This window comes from Gekko japonicus, unplaced genomic scaffold (assembly GCF_001447785.1).
Source record: "Gekko japonicus isolate JY-2015 unplaced genomic scaffold, Gekko_japonicus_V1.1 scaffold2396, whole genome shotgun sequence".
Classification (NCBI taxonomy): Eukaryota; Metazoa; Chordata; class Lepidosauria; order Squamata; family Gekkonidae; genus Gekko; species Gekko japonicus.
Genome location: NW_015176047.1, coordinates 89692 through 104979, shown reverse-complemented (window position 1 = coordinate 104979; position 15288 = coordinate 89692). Strand labels below are relative to the sequence as shown.

Below are 15288 nucleotides of genomic sequence, written 5' to 3'. Positions count from 1 at the left end.
GGGTAGTAACCATTTATCCTCCAGGGGAATTGATCTCTGTTGCTTGGAGATCAGCTGTCATCCCAGGAGATCTCCAGCTCCCACTAGGAAGTTGGCAACCCTAATGTGACCGCAGGTTCGGGAGAAAGCAGCAGCAGCGGTGGGAGAAAGGAAAGTAGCAAGTGAGAGGGAGGGCGTGTAAGGAACAGAAACTTCTTCCCCCAAAGAGTGATTAACACATGGAATTCACTGCCACAGGAGGTGGTGGCGGCTACAAGCATGGATGGCTTCAAGAGGGAATTGGATAAACATATGGAGCAGAGGTCCATTGGTGGCTATTAGCCACAAGGTATAGATAGGATCTCTCAGTCTGGGGCAAGTGATGCTCTGTATTCTTGGTGCTTGGGGGGGGGGGTCAACAGTGGGAGGGCTTCTAGTCTCCTGGCCCCACTGCTGGACCTCCTGATGGCACCTGGTATTTTTGGCCACTGTGTGACGGAGTGTTGGACTGGATGGGCCATTGGCCTGATCCAGCATTGGCTTCTCTTATGTTCTTATGTTCTTAAAGTGGACAATGAGGTGGGAATTGAAAGAAAGCAGAGAACAGGGTAGAAAGGGAGTTAAAGTAGGGGACAGTGTGTGTGTGGCAATGGAATGTCCCTCCCTAGCTTGTATATGTACCTTAGGTATATGCAGATAGGTGGGTAGATAGGTGGGTAGATAGGTGGGTAGGTAGATAGATGGATGGATGGATGGATGGATGGAGTCCCAGAGGACTATAAATATGAATTTTGCCTCTGAAGCCCTTGGCCCGTACCTGACTTAGGCTTTGATTCCGTTTCCAGGGTAGCCTCCTCTTTTGGTTCCTCGTCCTCCAAGTCGTGGAGCTTTGACAGAGCTTCTTCCAGTTGCTCGTGAAGGCTTTCTGAATTTTCTTCAGCCTGCTGGGCCCGCTTTTCAGCCTCCCTGAAAAGGCAGAAATCAGGGGAAGGGGCGGCACTGAAACTGCAGCTGTATGAAAATGTCCAGTATGTATTGAGCAGCCAGTGGTTCTAGCAAACACAGTTAGAAGGGGAAGCACCCCTTCTAGATATTTGGGTACCTGAGGCTGAAAACTGCACTTCCTCCTCCTCCCACTCCTTAAAACGGGGCACCAGGGAATTCTCTCATCCAAGGCTTACTGAAAAGAACATTCATTTCAAAGGGCCTTGCAGAGGACAATGTCCCAGTGGATTCTGCCCCATGAGACAGTCTGCCCTCCCCACTTTTAGTGGCACCCAAAATAGCACTTTCCTCATTTTGCCTCCATTTTATGATGTCTTCTCTACAGGTAGATAGCCACCTTCTGTATTCTTGGGAGCCATTTTCTTCCCCAGAAAATTTTGGGAAGATGGGAAATGCACTTTTGTGCACCAACAAGCTCCTTCACGGGTTATTAGCACTAAAGCTGGCTACACAGAGTAGTTAGGACTTCACAGTTAATATGGCACACATAGATCTGAGACACACATGAGCACAGTCTTCACTTATGACCCCCCTCTTACAACCTTGGAAAGCAGTTTTCTGTCTCTCTCAGGAGGGAAGCTGCCAGCAAGCATCACACTATAAATTATAGTTACTAGGGTGCCAGTGCTGATGAAATCAGCAAATCACCAGTACTCAAAATGAGGTGGAATGGGCTAGGATGCCATCTTGCTTCTTTTCAGGTGAACCAAAAGCCATTCCAGGATGGAGCAGGGTTGCACTAGTATATATATTTTAAAAACACCTAGAAAATGTCCCATGCTTGTGCCCTTCTGGGCAGGGCAGTTGGGAAAGGGCTCTGGATGGAATTGGGGGCTCCAGGTTAATTAATTAATTACCTGTGATATGTGATATAGCCAGGAGATCCTAAGATTGTCTGGCAGCCAGAAGTTAGCAGTATACAACACAAGGTGATGAGCTAGACTGCTGGAGCCATCTCTGGACAAGACCACATGGGAATTTGCTTGGGTAACGTCTTCCATCTCACTTTGTCCAGGCAAGAGCTGTTTATGGAGTTTGGCCTGGGAGGGACAGGCACTGCAGAGGGAGGTGCTTGCAGAGTGTCCAGGGCTGGGCTTGAAGCCACCCCCAGAACCTCTCCATGGCTTGTCCCCGGTGCCACTTAACCAGGAAGCCCCACAGCCCCTCCTGAAACCCAGACAACGGGTCCTAGCTTGGGTGAGGCCGCCCATGCCAGGCTGGGCCAGGAGGACAGCGAAGCCGGTGGAAGACACTGGAATGGGTAGGGAGAAAGAGAAAACCCCAGAGATGCAGTTGGGGTGAGCAGTTGCACCGTGACGGGCTTCAGGGAGGCAGGCGACCCTGCTCATGACTCCCACCACAGCGAGAGGCTCTGGAAGGGCTGGCTCAGGTCCATGGGGCTTGGAGGGCCCTGGGCCAAAGAAACAACCCCAGGGCTTGTCAATCCAGGGTGACTCCCTTCTGGGAGCGAGGTCTGAGGCTTGCCCTGCCTTGCCCTCTCCCAGCAGGTCTCCTTGGATGGAGGAGGCGGAGTTCCAGGAGAGGCCAGGGCCAACAGGACCCAGTGGCAGCCTTGAGGACTCAACGGTGAAGAATTGAGTTACTCAGGCAGGAGGAGGAGGAAAAGGGTGAGCCAATTTCCCTCCTATTCTGAGGCTTGTGGAGCACTTGGGGTCATGGACCAGCAGGATGGTGGAAGGTGGTGTTACCCCCCCCCCCCCAGGCACGTCCTGGGTGTGACACAGAGACAAGTTCTTCCTCAGAGGACCAAAAAGTTCTCTTCCTCACATACCTGCCTGCCCCTCTCAGTACCACAAACAGCTCTGGCAAAAGAAAGGCAAGAAGATAGGATACTCCGCTGGGCTTGCCCACCCTTGCAGATAGGAAGCACACAGCAAGAATATCTGGAATCTTTTTTCCTTTGTATTTTCTCCCACGTGCCTAACTTCCAGTACTACTTCCACCTATAAAGAATCCCATACCTGATGTTACATTTTTGGCCTACCTGAAGAATCCTTATATTCCTAACACCTCGAATTTACCTGAGCAACCGTTACAAAACACGTCAGATGGATTCTGAAAAATGGGAGGAGGGTACACAGAAAGGATTCCGGCTGATCTCCCTTGGGACACCAGCTCAAGACTCCGTGCAGCTCAAGCCTAAAGAGGAACAAATGATACCCATTCCCTTTTTCTCCATAATGCTAGTAGTACTCACAGGAGCCGCTCCTCCAGAATTTCCAGTGAAGCCAGGATCTGAAATTCTTTCTTTGAGTATTTTGTGGTCCATTGGCTGGCATACAGCTCCCTCTAGAACAAGAACAGTGACTATCTTAACGGTGTGAACAGGAAATGAAGAGGAAATAAATCAGTATGATGTATGTCACATGGACCTAGTCACTTGCTTGTTTGTCTATTCGCTCTAGAACTTTATCTCTGGTCAAGTTTGGCTCAGTTCTTCCTGAAAACAGTGGCTCTGTTGTGCGTAAATTCTCTACATTTTCCACAGCGAAAACTGACACAAATTAATCCACCTTTGCGGCAATATGTTTTCCTTTAGGAATCCTTTCATCCTTTTGTTATCCACAGGATCCAACTGCCTCACAGGCTGGTTTTCTGGTTCTGATGTACCTAAAGAAATCCTAAATTTTTGTCTTCATGTCTTTAGCAATGTGCTCCTTGTATTCTCTTTTTAGCCAATATACTGCAAACTTGTATTTGTTTTGCCAGAACCTGTACTCCTTTTTGTGCACCTCATTTGGGCAAGATTTCCACTTTTTAAAGGAATTCTTCTTGCCTTTTACGACTTCCTTTGCTCATTAACCATGCTGGCATCCTTTTAAATTTGGGGGTACCTTTCCTATGTTATACTTCCTATCTGAGCTTCCAGCAGCACTGTGAGTGCTGTTCTCAGCTGGTGCAAAAACATTTACATCTCATACCAAGTCCAGGGTAGTCTCACCTCTAGTCAGCTCCAGGGTCAACTACTTTAAGGTACAATCATTTATGATATTTAGAAATTGTGTGTCTTTCTCACATCACAATGTAAGGGCAGTTGAAGGCAACCATTATTACACAAGTTGCTCCTCTGGATCCATTCCTTATTTCTTTCTTCAGGATCACCCTGAGCGTGTTAATCAGAGAGGCAACAGTATATGCCCAGTATTAAGTTACCTTTCGAGCCTCCTATTTCCACACATAGCAATTCTGTGTGGGATTCTATCCCTCTTAAGTTTTCTGTCCTCTGTGTCATACCAAACCGCTCCATCCTTCATATGTCCTCCCCTGTTCCATATAGTTTATACCCGGGAATAACCGCATCCCACTGATTCCCCACCACCACCACCACGTTTCCGAAATACCCATCAGAATCTATATTCTCAGTTATTAGCAAAAAGCACTCCAGCCTCCCCCTTCTCAGCTCAGAGGCTTCAAGTATTTGCATATAAATACCTATAATTAGTTTCCTTCCCCAAGAGTCCTTGGTACGTGCATTTCCCACTGTCGTAGTTTGGTCCCCTTAAATGCACATCATTCTCAGACGTACTTGACTATCAAGTTCTAACCTGTCCTCGTCTAGCTCATCTGGACCACTGAACCCCTTACTCCTTTAGCAAGAGTCAGTATCCTGAACCAAATGCTCTGCAGCTCCTGCTGGCTTTCCTCCCTTTGTGCCACCCGTAAGGCACATGGAGCCAGGGGTGAAAAGCCCTCCCCTGCTGTCCTTTTCACTGGTGAGAGCAGGGTGGGAGGGAAACCAGAAGCTCCCTCTCTCCCTTCACAAGTGCTTTTTAAGGTGAGTTCCCTCAACGTATGTCTGACTGTAAGATACTTCGTGCACCTGTGACATGACATCTTTCAGGAATGTTGTGACATCTGTCAGGAATGTTGTGAGAGCCAGTTTGGTGTAGTGGTTAGGAGCGCAGACTCTAATCTGGGAGAACTGGGTTTGATTCCCCACTCCTCCACGTGCAGCTGCTGGTGTGTCTTTGGGTCAGTCACAAGTTCTTTCAGAGTTGTTCTCTCAAGGGCAGTTCTCGAAAAGGTTCGCTCAGCCCTGCCTACCTCACAGGCAGAGTTCCCTCTGAGTTAGTGTGAGCTAGCTCAGAGTTTTTTAGCCTCCGGCTCACACATTTTTGTCTTAGCTCAGGAATGATGGCTCCAGAGCACACTCACTTCTGCAGTAACCAAATTGCTCACTCACAACTTTAATGCCAGTAGCTCACAAAGTAGAATTTTTGCTCATAAGACTCCACGCCTTAGAGGGAGCATTGCTCACAGGGTGTCTGTTGTGGGGAAGGGAAGGGAAAGGAGATTGTAAGCCGCTCTGAGACTCCTTTAGGTAGTGAAGGGCGGGGTATAAATCCAATGTTGTCGTCTTCATCATCTTGTCTGACTTCCTGTCTCATCCACCTACTAGGACCCCTCATCTTCACCTATTTGGCTGACCTTGCAGGTAGGAGAAATGCTACTTTGAAGTTTCTGGACTTTATCCTGTTGCCAAGAAGCCTAATCCTTTCCTCCAGGAATGTGTATCAGTGTGGGTGCTGATGTGAGCCACAACCACCAGCTCCTTTCCCACACTATCTCATAACCCATCTAGACAGCATATAATGCCCACAAGCTTTGCCCCAGACAGACAATTCACCAGGCAGTGAAAATATCCATCACAGACCTTTCTGTCTACATACCTAAGGACCGAACTACCAAAAGCCCTTGAACATCCACCCACCCCTCATTCCCAGAGGGGTATCTTCAAGAGGAATAGCTATCAGTTTGCTACTTAAGCAAAGAGTCCCTTCTGAGAGATCATTCCCCCCTTCTCACCTGGCCCCCTTCTGCTCTAAGAACCCTATTCTCCTTGAAAGCAGAGGGGCTGCCACCATAGGATGCCTCTATCACGTTCCTTGAAGTCTTATCTACCAACCACACTGCCTCCCTAAGCTTTTCTAGGTCTGGCACCTTAGCTTCAAGAGCATGGGCATATTTTCTGGGTGCCAGGGGCACATGGCATGGAGAAGACACTCAAAACAGCTGCCCAGTGTGGCAGGAGACTGTTTGCACAAAGCAAGAAGGCTGGTGTGGGAAATCTAAAGGGCATCTCTGGAACTCACTGATGAAGGTAAGGCACAGTGCCCCACAAAGTTCCCATGCACAAATCCAATTTAAAGGGACGGGAGCTGTGTAAGAGCACCCCTGAATTCTTGTGAAGTCCCTAATAATTTCAGTGATGCTTATGCAGTTGAACATGCTTCTGGAACTGTGCCACGTAGTTTAAATCCATCCAGGGATGCGTGCAGGATGGGGGAGAAAACAGCCCTGGGGGAAGGGGTATCATCCCACTGGCCCTGTCCCCTGAAAGGAGGAAGGGAGACCCTTCCCTGTCAGCCCCGAGCAGAAGGTGCCTGGTCAGGCTGCAAGGGTGCATCCAGGCCAGATGGGTGCATCCCATTCCTCGCTGTAGTGAGGCCAGGCTGAGTAGGTAGATCACAATGGGTGGAAGGGGCCGGGTGAGAACTTTCCTTGCCAGTTCATACCTTCCCCTCTCTTTGCTTTGGGATGACCCTGGAAGGGGGTGGCTCCTGGGTTGGAGTGGCCCCGGTGCTGGGGTGGCCCCTCTGGCCATCAGCCCACGGGGCCTTTATCTGGGGGCCTCAATGGCCAGCCTGCCCCTGAACCCATCTCTCCTGCTGCTGTTCTGTGTGGCACCTGAAACCTGCCAGCTAAGCCAATGGCTTCATCTTAGCAGGGCTGCCTCTGTAGAAAAGATACAAGCACTGCGCACATACCCCCGAGACTGTGACTTGTTCTGTCTCAATCGTCCTCACGTGAACATTAGAATCAGGTCCAATGTATCTGATCAACTGAGCGCCCTCCGCACTCACAGCTTCCTGATCGGTGCTTGTGCCGGACACAGGTAGTTGTTGCTGAAAGGAAAAGGGAAGAAGCGGACAGTGTAACGTTTGTATTTGTTTGTCCGGAACTGCATCCAGAACAACCGAAGTCCTCACTGAGGAAGCTCAGATTACACACACACACAGACAGAGCTAATGTGGACTAACACAATCTTTGCAAAATTCTGCAGAAGGACCCCTAGAGCATGAAAATAGGGAGGGGCTTTGGCTCAGTGGAAGAACATCTGCTTTGCATGCAGAAGGCTCAATCCCTAGCATCTCCAGTTACAAGGACCAGGTCGCAGGTGATGTGAAAGTCCTCTGCCTGAGACTCTGGTGAGCTGCTGCCTAGAGTTGCCAGCTCTGGGTTGGGAAACAACTGGAGATCTTGGGGGTGGAGCCTGGAGAGGGCAGGGTTCAATCCTCCCTCTAAGCATTGGAGTCTTGTGAGCAAAAATTCTGCTTTGTGAGCTACTGGCATTAAAGCTGTGAGCGAGCAATTTGGCTACTGCATAAACTAGTTTGCTCTGGAGCCATCCTTCCTGAGCTAAGACAAAAAATGTGTGAGCCAGAGACTAAAAGGCTGTGAGCTAGCTCACACTAACTCAGCTTAGAAGGAACACTGGCGGGGTTTGGCAATCCTACTGCTGCCAGTGTGAATAGACAATACTGGCCTCGATGGACCAACTGTCCGATTCAGTAGAAGGCAGCTTCCTGCGTGAAGCTGGAAATCAGTACCCTTGCAAGAACACAAGCAGCAGCAGCTTGGGGTGGGTGGGTCTTCCTTCCCAAGAGAACACACAGTTTACATCTAGGCAGACTAAACATTTAGTTGGGGGCAGTGTTCCCTCTAAGCTGAGTTAGTGTGAGCTGGCTCACAGTTTTATAGCCTCTGGTTCACAGATTTTTGTCTTAGCTCGGGAAGGATGGTTCCAGTCCAGAGCAAATTGATTTATGCAGTAGCCAAATCGCTCGCTCACAACTTTAATCCCAGTAGCTCACAAAGTAGAATTTTTGCTCACAAGACCCCACAGCTTAGAGGGAACATTGGTTGGGGGTTAACAGTTCTCTAGAAGAGAATTCTGACCAGAGCACCAAACACAATTCCCTGGATTCCTTGTGGGGAAGGGGCACACAAAGGGGCACACAAAAGATTTCACGACAACTAACAAATATATGCAAGTGGACCCTGCACAATTGTTTTAGTGCACTGGCATAAACCTGCACATAGTTCACACATGGAGTCCTGGCATTTCCCTTTCTGTGAAGTATCTCTGAGAAAGTCTTTACTCCCACAGAAATCTTTGTCTGCCATTTACTGGTTACCCTAACACCCAACTACCCCCCAGTATACCTTAAGAATTATTTTCTTTTTGAAAGAGCCGTATCTGGTTGCAGAGTCCTGGGTTAACCCCCCCCCTCCCAGCATGCCACTTTCCCAATGACCCCTGCCCTCTATACCTGCTATTTGCCCTACGTAGGAAAATACGTCCCCCCCCCCCCCCGATAAGTGGCAGTACAAGGAAAGTGATTTGCACTGGGGAAACAGCATGGGAGGAGGCGGAAGGCTGCCCTCCCCCAGTGTTGCTTTGCCAATCCTTGGGTGGCCATTCCCCAGGTCCGGGCGGGGAATTCCCCACCCACAAACAGCAATGCTGTGATGATATCATGCGGAAGTGATGTCATCGCTTTGGGGACGTAGCACAGCATCATGCGGAAGTGATGTCATCACTTTGGGGATGTAGCACAGCACTGCTCTGGTTATGGGGCAAAACTCTATGGTTAGACCCTGATTTTACCATAGAGTTTTGTCCAAAAGCCAGAGCACCGCCCCCTACATCACCGATGCAGTGGCATCACTTCTGGGTGATGTCATTGCATCGGGGACGTCCCCACCCACTCCCGGAACACTTCCCAGATCCCCCTGCTGGCAAGACGCGGGGGCCTGGCAACCCTCGCCAATCCTGTGGGGAGGGGATCCAATGCTGGTTCAACTAGTTTGGACCTGTCAAAAGCTTGTAAAAGTAGAGGAGGCTGGGGAAGGGTTGCCAGCTTCGAGTTCAGGAATACTTGAAGATTTCGGAGGTGGTGCCAGAAGAAGGTGGGGTTTGGGTAGAGGAGGGACTTCAATAGGGTATAATGACATGGAGTCCACCTTCCAAAGCAGTCATTTTCTCCAGGTGAATTGATCTTTGTCACCTGGAGATCAGCTGTAATAGCAGGAGATCTCCAGCCACCACCTGGTAGTTATACGTCAATGAGGGAACACAGTGCTGCTGATATGAAGAAAACACCTGGTAGCTGGCAGCCCTAGACTGGGGACAGGCTTCCAGTAGTAAGACCTTCAAGGGCACCTGACGCTACTAGCAGCACTGGAACGGCTGCTTTCACATTGCTCCTGGAAACGTTTGTGGGAAAGTGTTTACACGGGCAGGGGGAGCAACGCTGTTCCTTCTGCACCAAGTTCATCAGCTGCTGATAGGAAAGAACAGTGTTGCTGGCCCTGCCTCCATCATCAACTCTGATACTATTCACACATCTCCAGATTTTTCTCCAGTTATGAGGACAAGCATATCCTTTTCTCCCCCACTGAGAAAAACTGCAGCCTTAAATTCTCAGAATGCCAGATCTAGCAGCGGGTATGAGATTTGGTTCTTAGATGGTAGGTATACAGCTGTGAGACAGAAAGAAGAGAAACTGTCCCGCCCTTTCCCCACTGCGGAAGCTTACCTGTGTTTCCGGCACTTCCGTCTCAGTCACGGGCTCCTTACTGCCAGATTCCTGAACTTCGTCTTTCTTTTGCTCCTCTGGAGCCTCTTCTCCTTCCTCTGGAGAGGTGTCCCTTTCCTGCTCTGGGTGAGGCGGCAGTTGGGGTTTCGGCCGGAGCGCCTGAGTAGAAGCACCAAAAAGCTGCTAAGGTAGAATTCGTATTCTGAGATTTTTGCTCCAATCCAAAAAAAGAGGCAGTTCCAGGAGTGTTTAATTTTTAAGAGGTTGATAAAACATATTTGTTTCACAAAATAAAATGGGGTGAGGGACAGAGAGAGAGAGAGAGAGAGAGAGAGAGAGAGGCCGGTTGCTGACATCATTTGCTCGATTTTCATGTGCTCCCTATTACTGGCTCACTGGTGTTTTTGATTGGTGACTTTAACTGTATGATTGAATGGTCAAAGGGGGCTTGATTGTGTTTCACTACAGGAAGCTGCCTCAGGGATCTTCCTGGATCAAAAGTTGCAGCAGAACTTATATTACTACATTTACATAAGGGGGTTCGTTTTGACAGAGGCCCATTCTACATTTAAACAGTGTTAGGTACCAACTCTGTGATCATCAGCATCTTGTAAGGGACAATAAGGAAACAGGCAGTTTACTAGTTTAGGCTGGCTGGTCTTGGACAGAGTAACTATGAGGGCAATTTCTGCCATTATTTCAGCGATGCCCTTTGCATATTTATATCCTGCCTTTCTTCCATGAAACCCAAGGTGGCTGGGTTCCCAGAAACTGCCCATCCAGGCACTAGACCCAGATCTCTTTGGTTTAAGCAAAAGTGAAGACACTGTATGTCTTCAGAGCATGCCCAGAGGCTATCCACAGAAGCTAGATGTACAACCCAATATTCTATCACAATCTAGCACGGGGCTTAGCCAACCCCCCAGCACGTGAGCCACATAAGCAGCATGCCAGACTGTTCTCTTCAGCACAGCGGCTCCTTTGCTCTATCCCAAAAGCAGGGGTGCACCTGAGATGAGTGGAACAGGCACGGGTCACAGCTAGGAGGTGGGAAAGTAGGGCTGGAAGACAACAGGGTCCTGAGGAGGGGGCCCCAATCCTGCAGAGCAGTGGTTGTTTAACATTAGGATTTGGAGTACGGTAGAAGTGAAATTGGAAGTCTGAGTTTAAACTCTCCCATTGATGCCCACCATACCCCTACTAGGATCCTACTCACAAAGCATCATTTAGGACCAGACGTTACATAGGTACAGTTTCCATCCATTGTAGTCACATTCCCAGAGTGCTTATGCCAAAAGCAACACCAGTGGCATTTCTTATCAACAGTTCTAAAGTAGTCCTTTTTTCCCATCATATCACAGCTGACATGGCAACCCCATAGGGTTTTCAAGGCAAGAGACGTTCATTGCTTGCCTCCACATCACAACCCTGGACTTCCTTGGTGGCCTCCCATCCAAGTACTAACCAGGGCCAACCCTGCTTAACTGCTGAGATCTCGGGAGATTGAGCTAGCCTGGGCTATCCAAGTCAAGGCTATCCAGGTCAGTCCTTTAGGTAAAGGTAAAGGTTTCCCTTGTTCGAAAGCCAGTCAAATCTGACTCTAGGGTTGCGGTACTCATCTCTGTTTCCAAGCTGAAGAGCCAGCGCTGTCCAAAGATGCTTCCGTGGTCATGTAGCCGGCATGACTAGACGCCGAGGTGCACGGAATACTGTTACCTTCCCACTGAAGTGGTACCTATTTATCTACTTGCAATTTCTTGCTTTAGAACTGCTAGGTTGGCAGGAGCTGGAACCAGAGACGGGAGCTCACTCCGTCATGCGGCACTCGGGTCTCGAACTGCTGAACTACCGACCTTCCAGCCTGCAGCTCAGCGTCTTAACCACTTGAGCCATCATGCAAAAAAATAAAATCTATATACTACATATGCAAAGTGTCTGGCCAAGTACAGCTCTTCTCTCTCTCCCCTGCTTTTAGTTGCTGGCTCATCAAGACCTTCATAGACCAATGTTCTGAGGGTGTTTTTTTGTTCTGTTTTTGCCAGATGGGACCAATAAGGTTGCGCACCCCTGCTCCTGCACAGCCAAGAAAAGGAATCCAGATAGGGTTATGCTCCATGAAAAAAATCACTCTCTCATATCTCTCCTAGTCAGAAAAATTAGAGCACCAATAGTTGATTACAGAGTGTTTAACATTTTTAATACAAGTATTTATAAAACTATGGTAACAGGTGAGATCTGGAAAGCGGCATTTCTTCACTGCCCTCACACAGGGAGGAATGCCCCTTCGAAGGCACCCTGCAGGATGTTTCACGGATTTCAAGACAGTGGGTGCTTTCAGGTATCGCCCTTTCTTCTAATTAAGCTATGTTCTTTTTAAAAAACATATAGAAAATATTTCTTAAAAAATAAATTATATAGATTTATTACTGTCTTAACATTCCCGTTGCTTCTAAAAACTTAAATATGCCCTTTTCCTACCATTTGAAGCAAAGGTTCACTCTTTAAATACCTCTTCCCCAAACAGGGTGATGAGCTCCTCTGTGCTGATTAAAGTGGTGGGCGTGGTCTTCATTCCAGAGAGCAGGATATTGCAAGTTTGGATCCAGTCGAGGCATTCTGTCTGAAGAAAGATGGGGGGGGGATTCATTCTTCTGTACCTTTGCAGCCTGAACTATGGTCTTCTTCCAGAGTTCTCAGACAGGGCGACTTATGCTTTGGAGTAATAGTGCCCAAACTTGTGAAACTATCAGCACAGTTGCCAACTGCTTGGAGAAAAAAATGTCCCATCCGTGTAATATCAGTGGACCAAGATGTTATTTACCAGGTGAAGTTATTTACCCCAATCCATAAAAAGTTTCAGCTGTTCATTTTCATGCATTAAGCTTCCATTAATGTGATAGGACAATTTTGCCAGGCACTTTGGCCTTCACCTAATTTACTGTTAGAGCCCAAAAACCTTACATGGTTTCATGTGTTCCATCCACACACAAGCACATATCCCTGTATTTTTGGTGTCCATTATGGCCAGCATCAGCAGTGCACTGAGTCACGCACTTGACAGTACTGTTGCCAACTTCAGCTTGGGAAACTCCTGGAGATTCGGAGGTAAAGCTTGCAGAAGGCAAAGTTTGGGGAGGGGAGGTAGCTTAACAGGGATGTGGCTCCATACAGTCCATCCTCCGAGCTGCCACTGGTTTGATTTGTGTAATTTGGAGATCTGTTGGGATTCCAGGAGACCTCCAAGTCCCACTTAAGAACATAAGAGAAGCCAAGGTTGGATCAGACCAATGGGCCATCCAGTCCAACACTCTGTCACACAGTGGCCAAAAATACCAGGTGCCATCAGGAGGTCCACCAGTGGAGCCAGGACACTAGAAGCTCTCCCACTGTTGCCCCCCCCCCCCAAACACCAAGAATACAGTGCATCACTTGCCCCAGACTGAGAGTTCCTATCTATACCTTGTGGCTAATAGCCACTGATGGACCTCTGCTCCGTATGTTTATCGAATTCCCTCTTGAAGCTATCCATGCTTATAGTCGCCACCACCTCTTGTGGCAGTGAATTCCATGTGTTAATCACTCACTTGTGGATTAGCAATTCTACTTGCCAGGCCCAGATACTATCGGGGTGCCTGCTCTCTAGCCCCATCATTCTCTTCTCTGCTAGTACACAACAGTCTCCAAGGTGCATTTGAGGCAGGAATCTGTGATGCAATCTACAGGCTTACATTTCATAAATATATGCACACCATGTGCCTGGGAAGGAAAAGCTTTTGCCCTGCAAGTGTCTTCCTGGAATCTCATATGTTTTCAGACTGGCTGTGACCATGCTGTAATCAACAGCACTGTCATCTCCCCACCCAATAACCTAAGGCAAAGGGCACACAAAAAGCTGGCACCAATTCTGGCTCTCAGATGGCACCCGCTCCACCACCACCACCGCATTCGGCAAAGGGCACACAAAAAGCTGGCACCAACTCTGGCTCTCAGATGGGCACCCGCTCCACCACCACCACCACCGCATTTCCCAGTGCCATATAGAATCAACCCATTCCCCAGACAGTACCCAGCTGCAACTTCCAGTTACCACCTGAAACAACTTCAAGACCTTAAGTACACACCTCCACTTCTTCCTGATTTCTCCTTCCCCATCCCCCATTTCCATAAAATAATTCCATTTGCCGCCTCCAGAATAATTCTTAGACATTTTTGCCTCACTTTGTAGTCACTTCTGTCACAACTTTTTGGCCTCTCCCTTTTCTAACTGAGGATGGGCTGTTACAATTTGCTCCCCATATCAGGGTCTTCCTGGGTCCTATCATGGTTTTTGCTCAGTTCTATAGGAACAGGACTTCTCTGAACAGGGACTTCTCTGTACATGCTTAGTGATACTATCCTGTGGGTTAGCAGTTAGCAACTGTAGTAGAATCAGATTTCCTACTGTGTAACCTGAAATTGCTTGGCTGTAAACTGGCTACTTTGTTGTCGTTGTTTGTTTTTTGCTTTCCTTTTACAAGTTATATTTCACATCTGGGCAATTCTAAGCGAATCTCACACCATTTCTATAAACAGGGAAGCCTTACAAAATACACAAGTTGCGTGCAACCTATAGATAAGCATTTGACAGCTCATTGCCGAGAACAGCCCAAAACCTGTCCACAAATTGCAAGCACCAGCCCAGTTGCTCCAAGAGGAGGAAGCGCTCACGTACTGCTGGATCCAGAGAAGGAGCACCACCCCGTGAGCACAGAGAGGCCCAGGGGCAACTGTGAAACCCCAGGTATTAATAGAAGCAAGTCCTGACTTCAACTTCTCCTTTGGAACAATCTCCTTTCACACTCTTCAGGTGCCCAGCAGGTTATGCTGAACAGATCAGCCCTCATTCCATCCTGCTCCTCTCTTTCTCAGTTATCCATGCCTGAAGAAGACCTTCTTAAGACTCAAAAGCTTGCAATGATTTCAAAGCAACTAAGCACTGGTCCAAACAAAAGTATTGGTTCATCTGTTCTAAGTTTCGCTCTTCTGGAAGGCCTATGTCAAATCCCCACATCCCAGGAGAGCATTTGAGACGGTCCTGTTTAAAAAAGAAAGCAGAAGAGTGTATGAGGTCTTACCTTGATCTTCTCCAACTGTCTCAATTCATATTCTGCATCTGGATCATAATTAGCCAATTTTTTACGCGTTATCGATGCAACCATGTCCTTGCAGCAGCTGAGAAAATAGATCATGCCATGGAAGCTACCGTGAGACGAATTGTTAAAACATACTATGCTGACATGAAAGCCAATTGTATTTCTGTGCCTTTGCTTCAAGTTACTATTTATTTATTGTCTGAATCCCTTCTTGGCTATGGAAGCTTGTTGGGTGACCTTAGGCCAGTCACTCACTATCAGCCTAACCTACCTCATAGGATTGTAGTGGGGATAAAATAGAGAAGGTGAGAATGTTGTAAGCCACTCTGGGTTCACCGCTGGGGAGAAGTGTGGAATATAAATGAAGTTAAAAAATAGTTACTGGCCCCCGTCACACAGGGGAAATTGGCGTGGCCAAAGTGCGGCTTTTTAGAGCTGCACCAAAAGAGACATGTGGCGGCGGGATCAGACAGATCCCCTGAGCCGCCGTGCAGTTCCTCCCCGGCACGATCAGATACCGGGGGGGGGGGGGGGGGGCGGAGGGGAGG

At 48.3% G+C, this 15288-nt stretch overlaps 1 protein-coding gene across 1 annotated transcript in view; it reads right to left on the bottom strand.

Moving 5' to 3' along the window:
- The window catches only part of AXDND1 (axonemal dynein light chain domain containing 1), a 59959-nt gene that overhangs the window by 2315 nt on the left and 42356 nt on the right, over positions 1 to 15288 (bottom strand). Inside the window, exons 21-26 of the mRNA XM_015426672.1 lie at positions 14723 to 14819; positions 12118 to 12228; positions 9609 to 9767; positions 6774 to 6911; positions 3203 to 3294; positions 791 to 945 (exon numbers count right to left, since the gene is read on the bottom strand). Coding sequence (XP_015282158.1) covers positions 791 to 945; positions 3203 to 3294; positions 6774 to 6911; positions 9609 to 9767; positions 12118 to 12228; positions 14723 to 14819 — 752 coding nt within the window. The remainder of the gene's footprint in view (positions 1 to 790; positions 946 to 3202; positions 3295 to 6773; positions 6912 to 9608; positions 9768 to 12117; positions 12229 to 14722; positions 14820 to 15288) is intronic.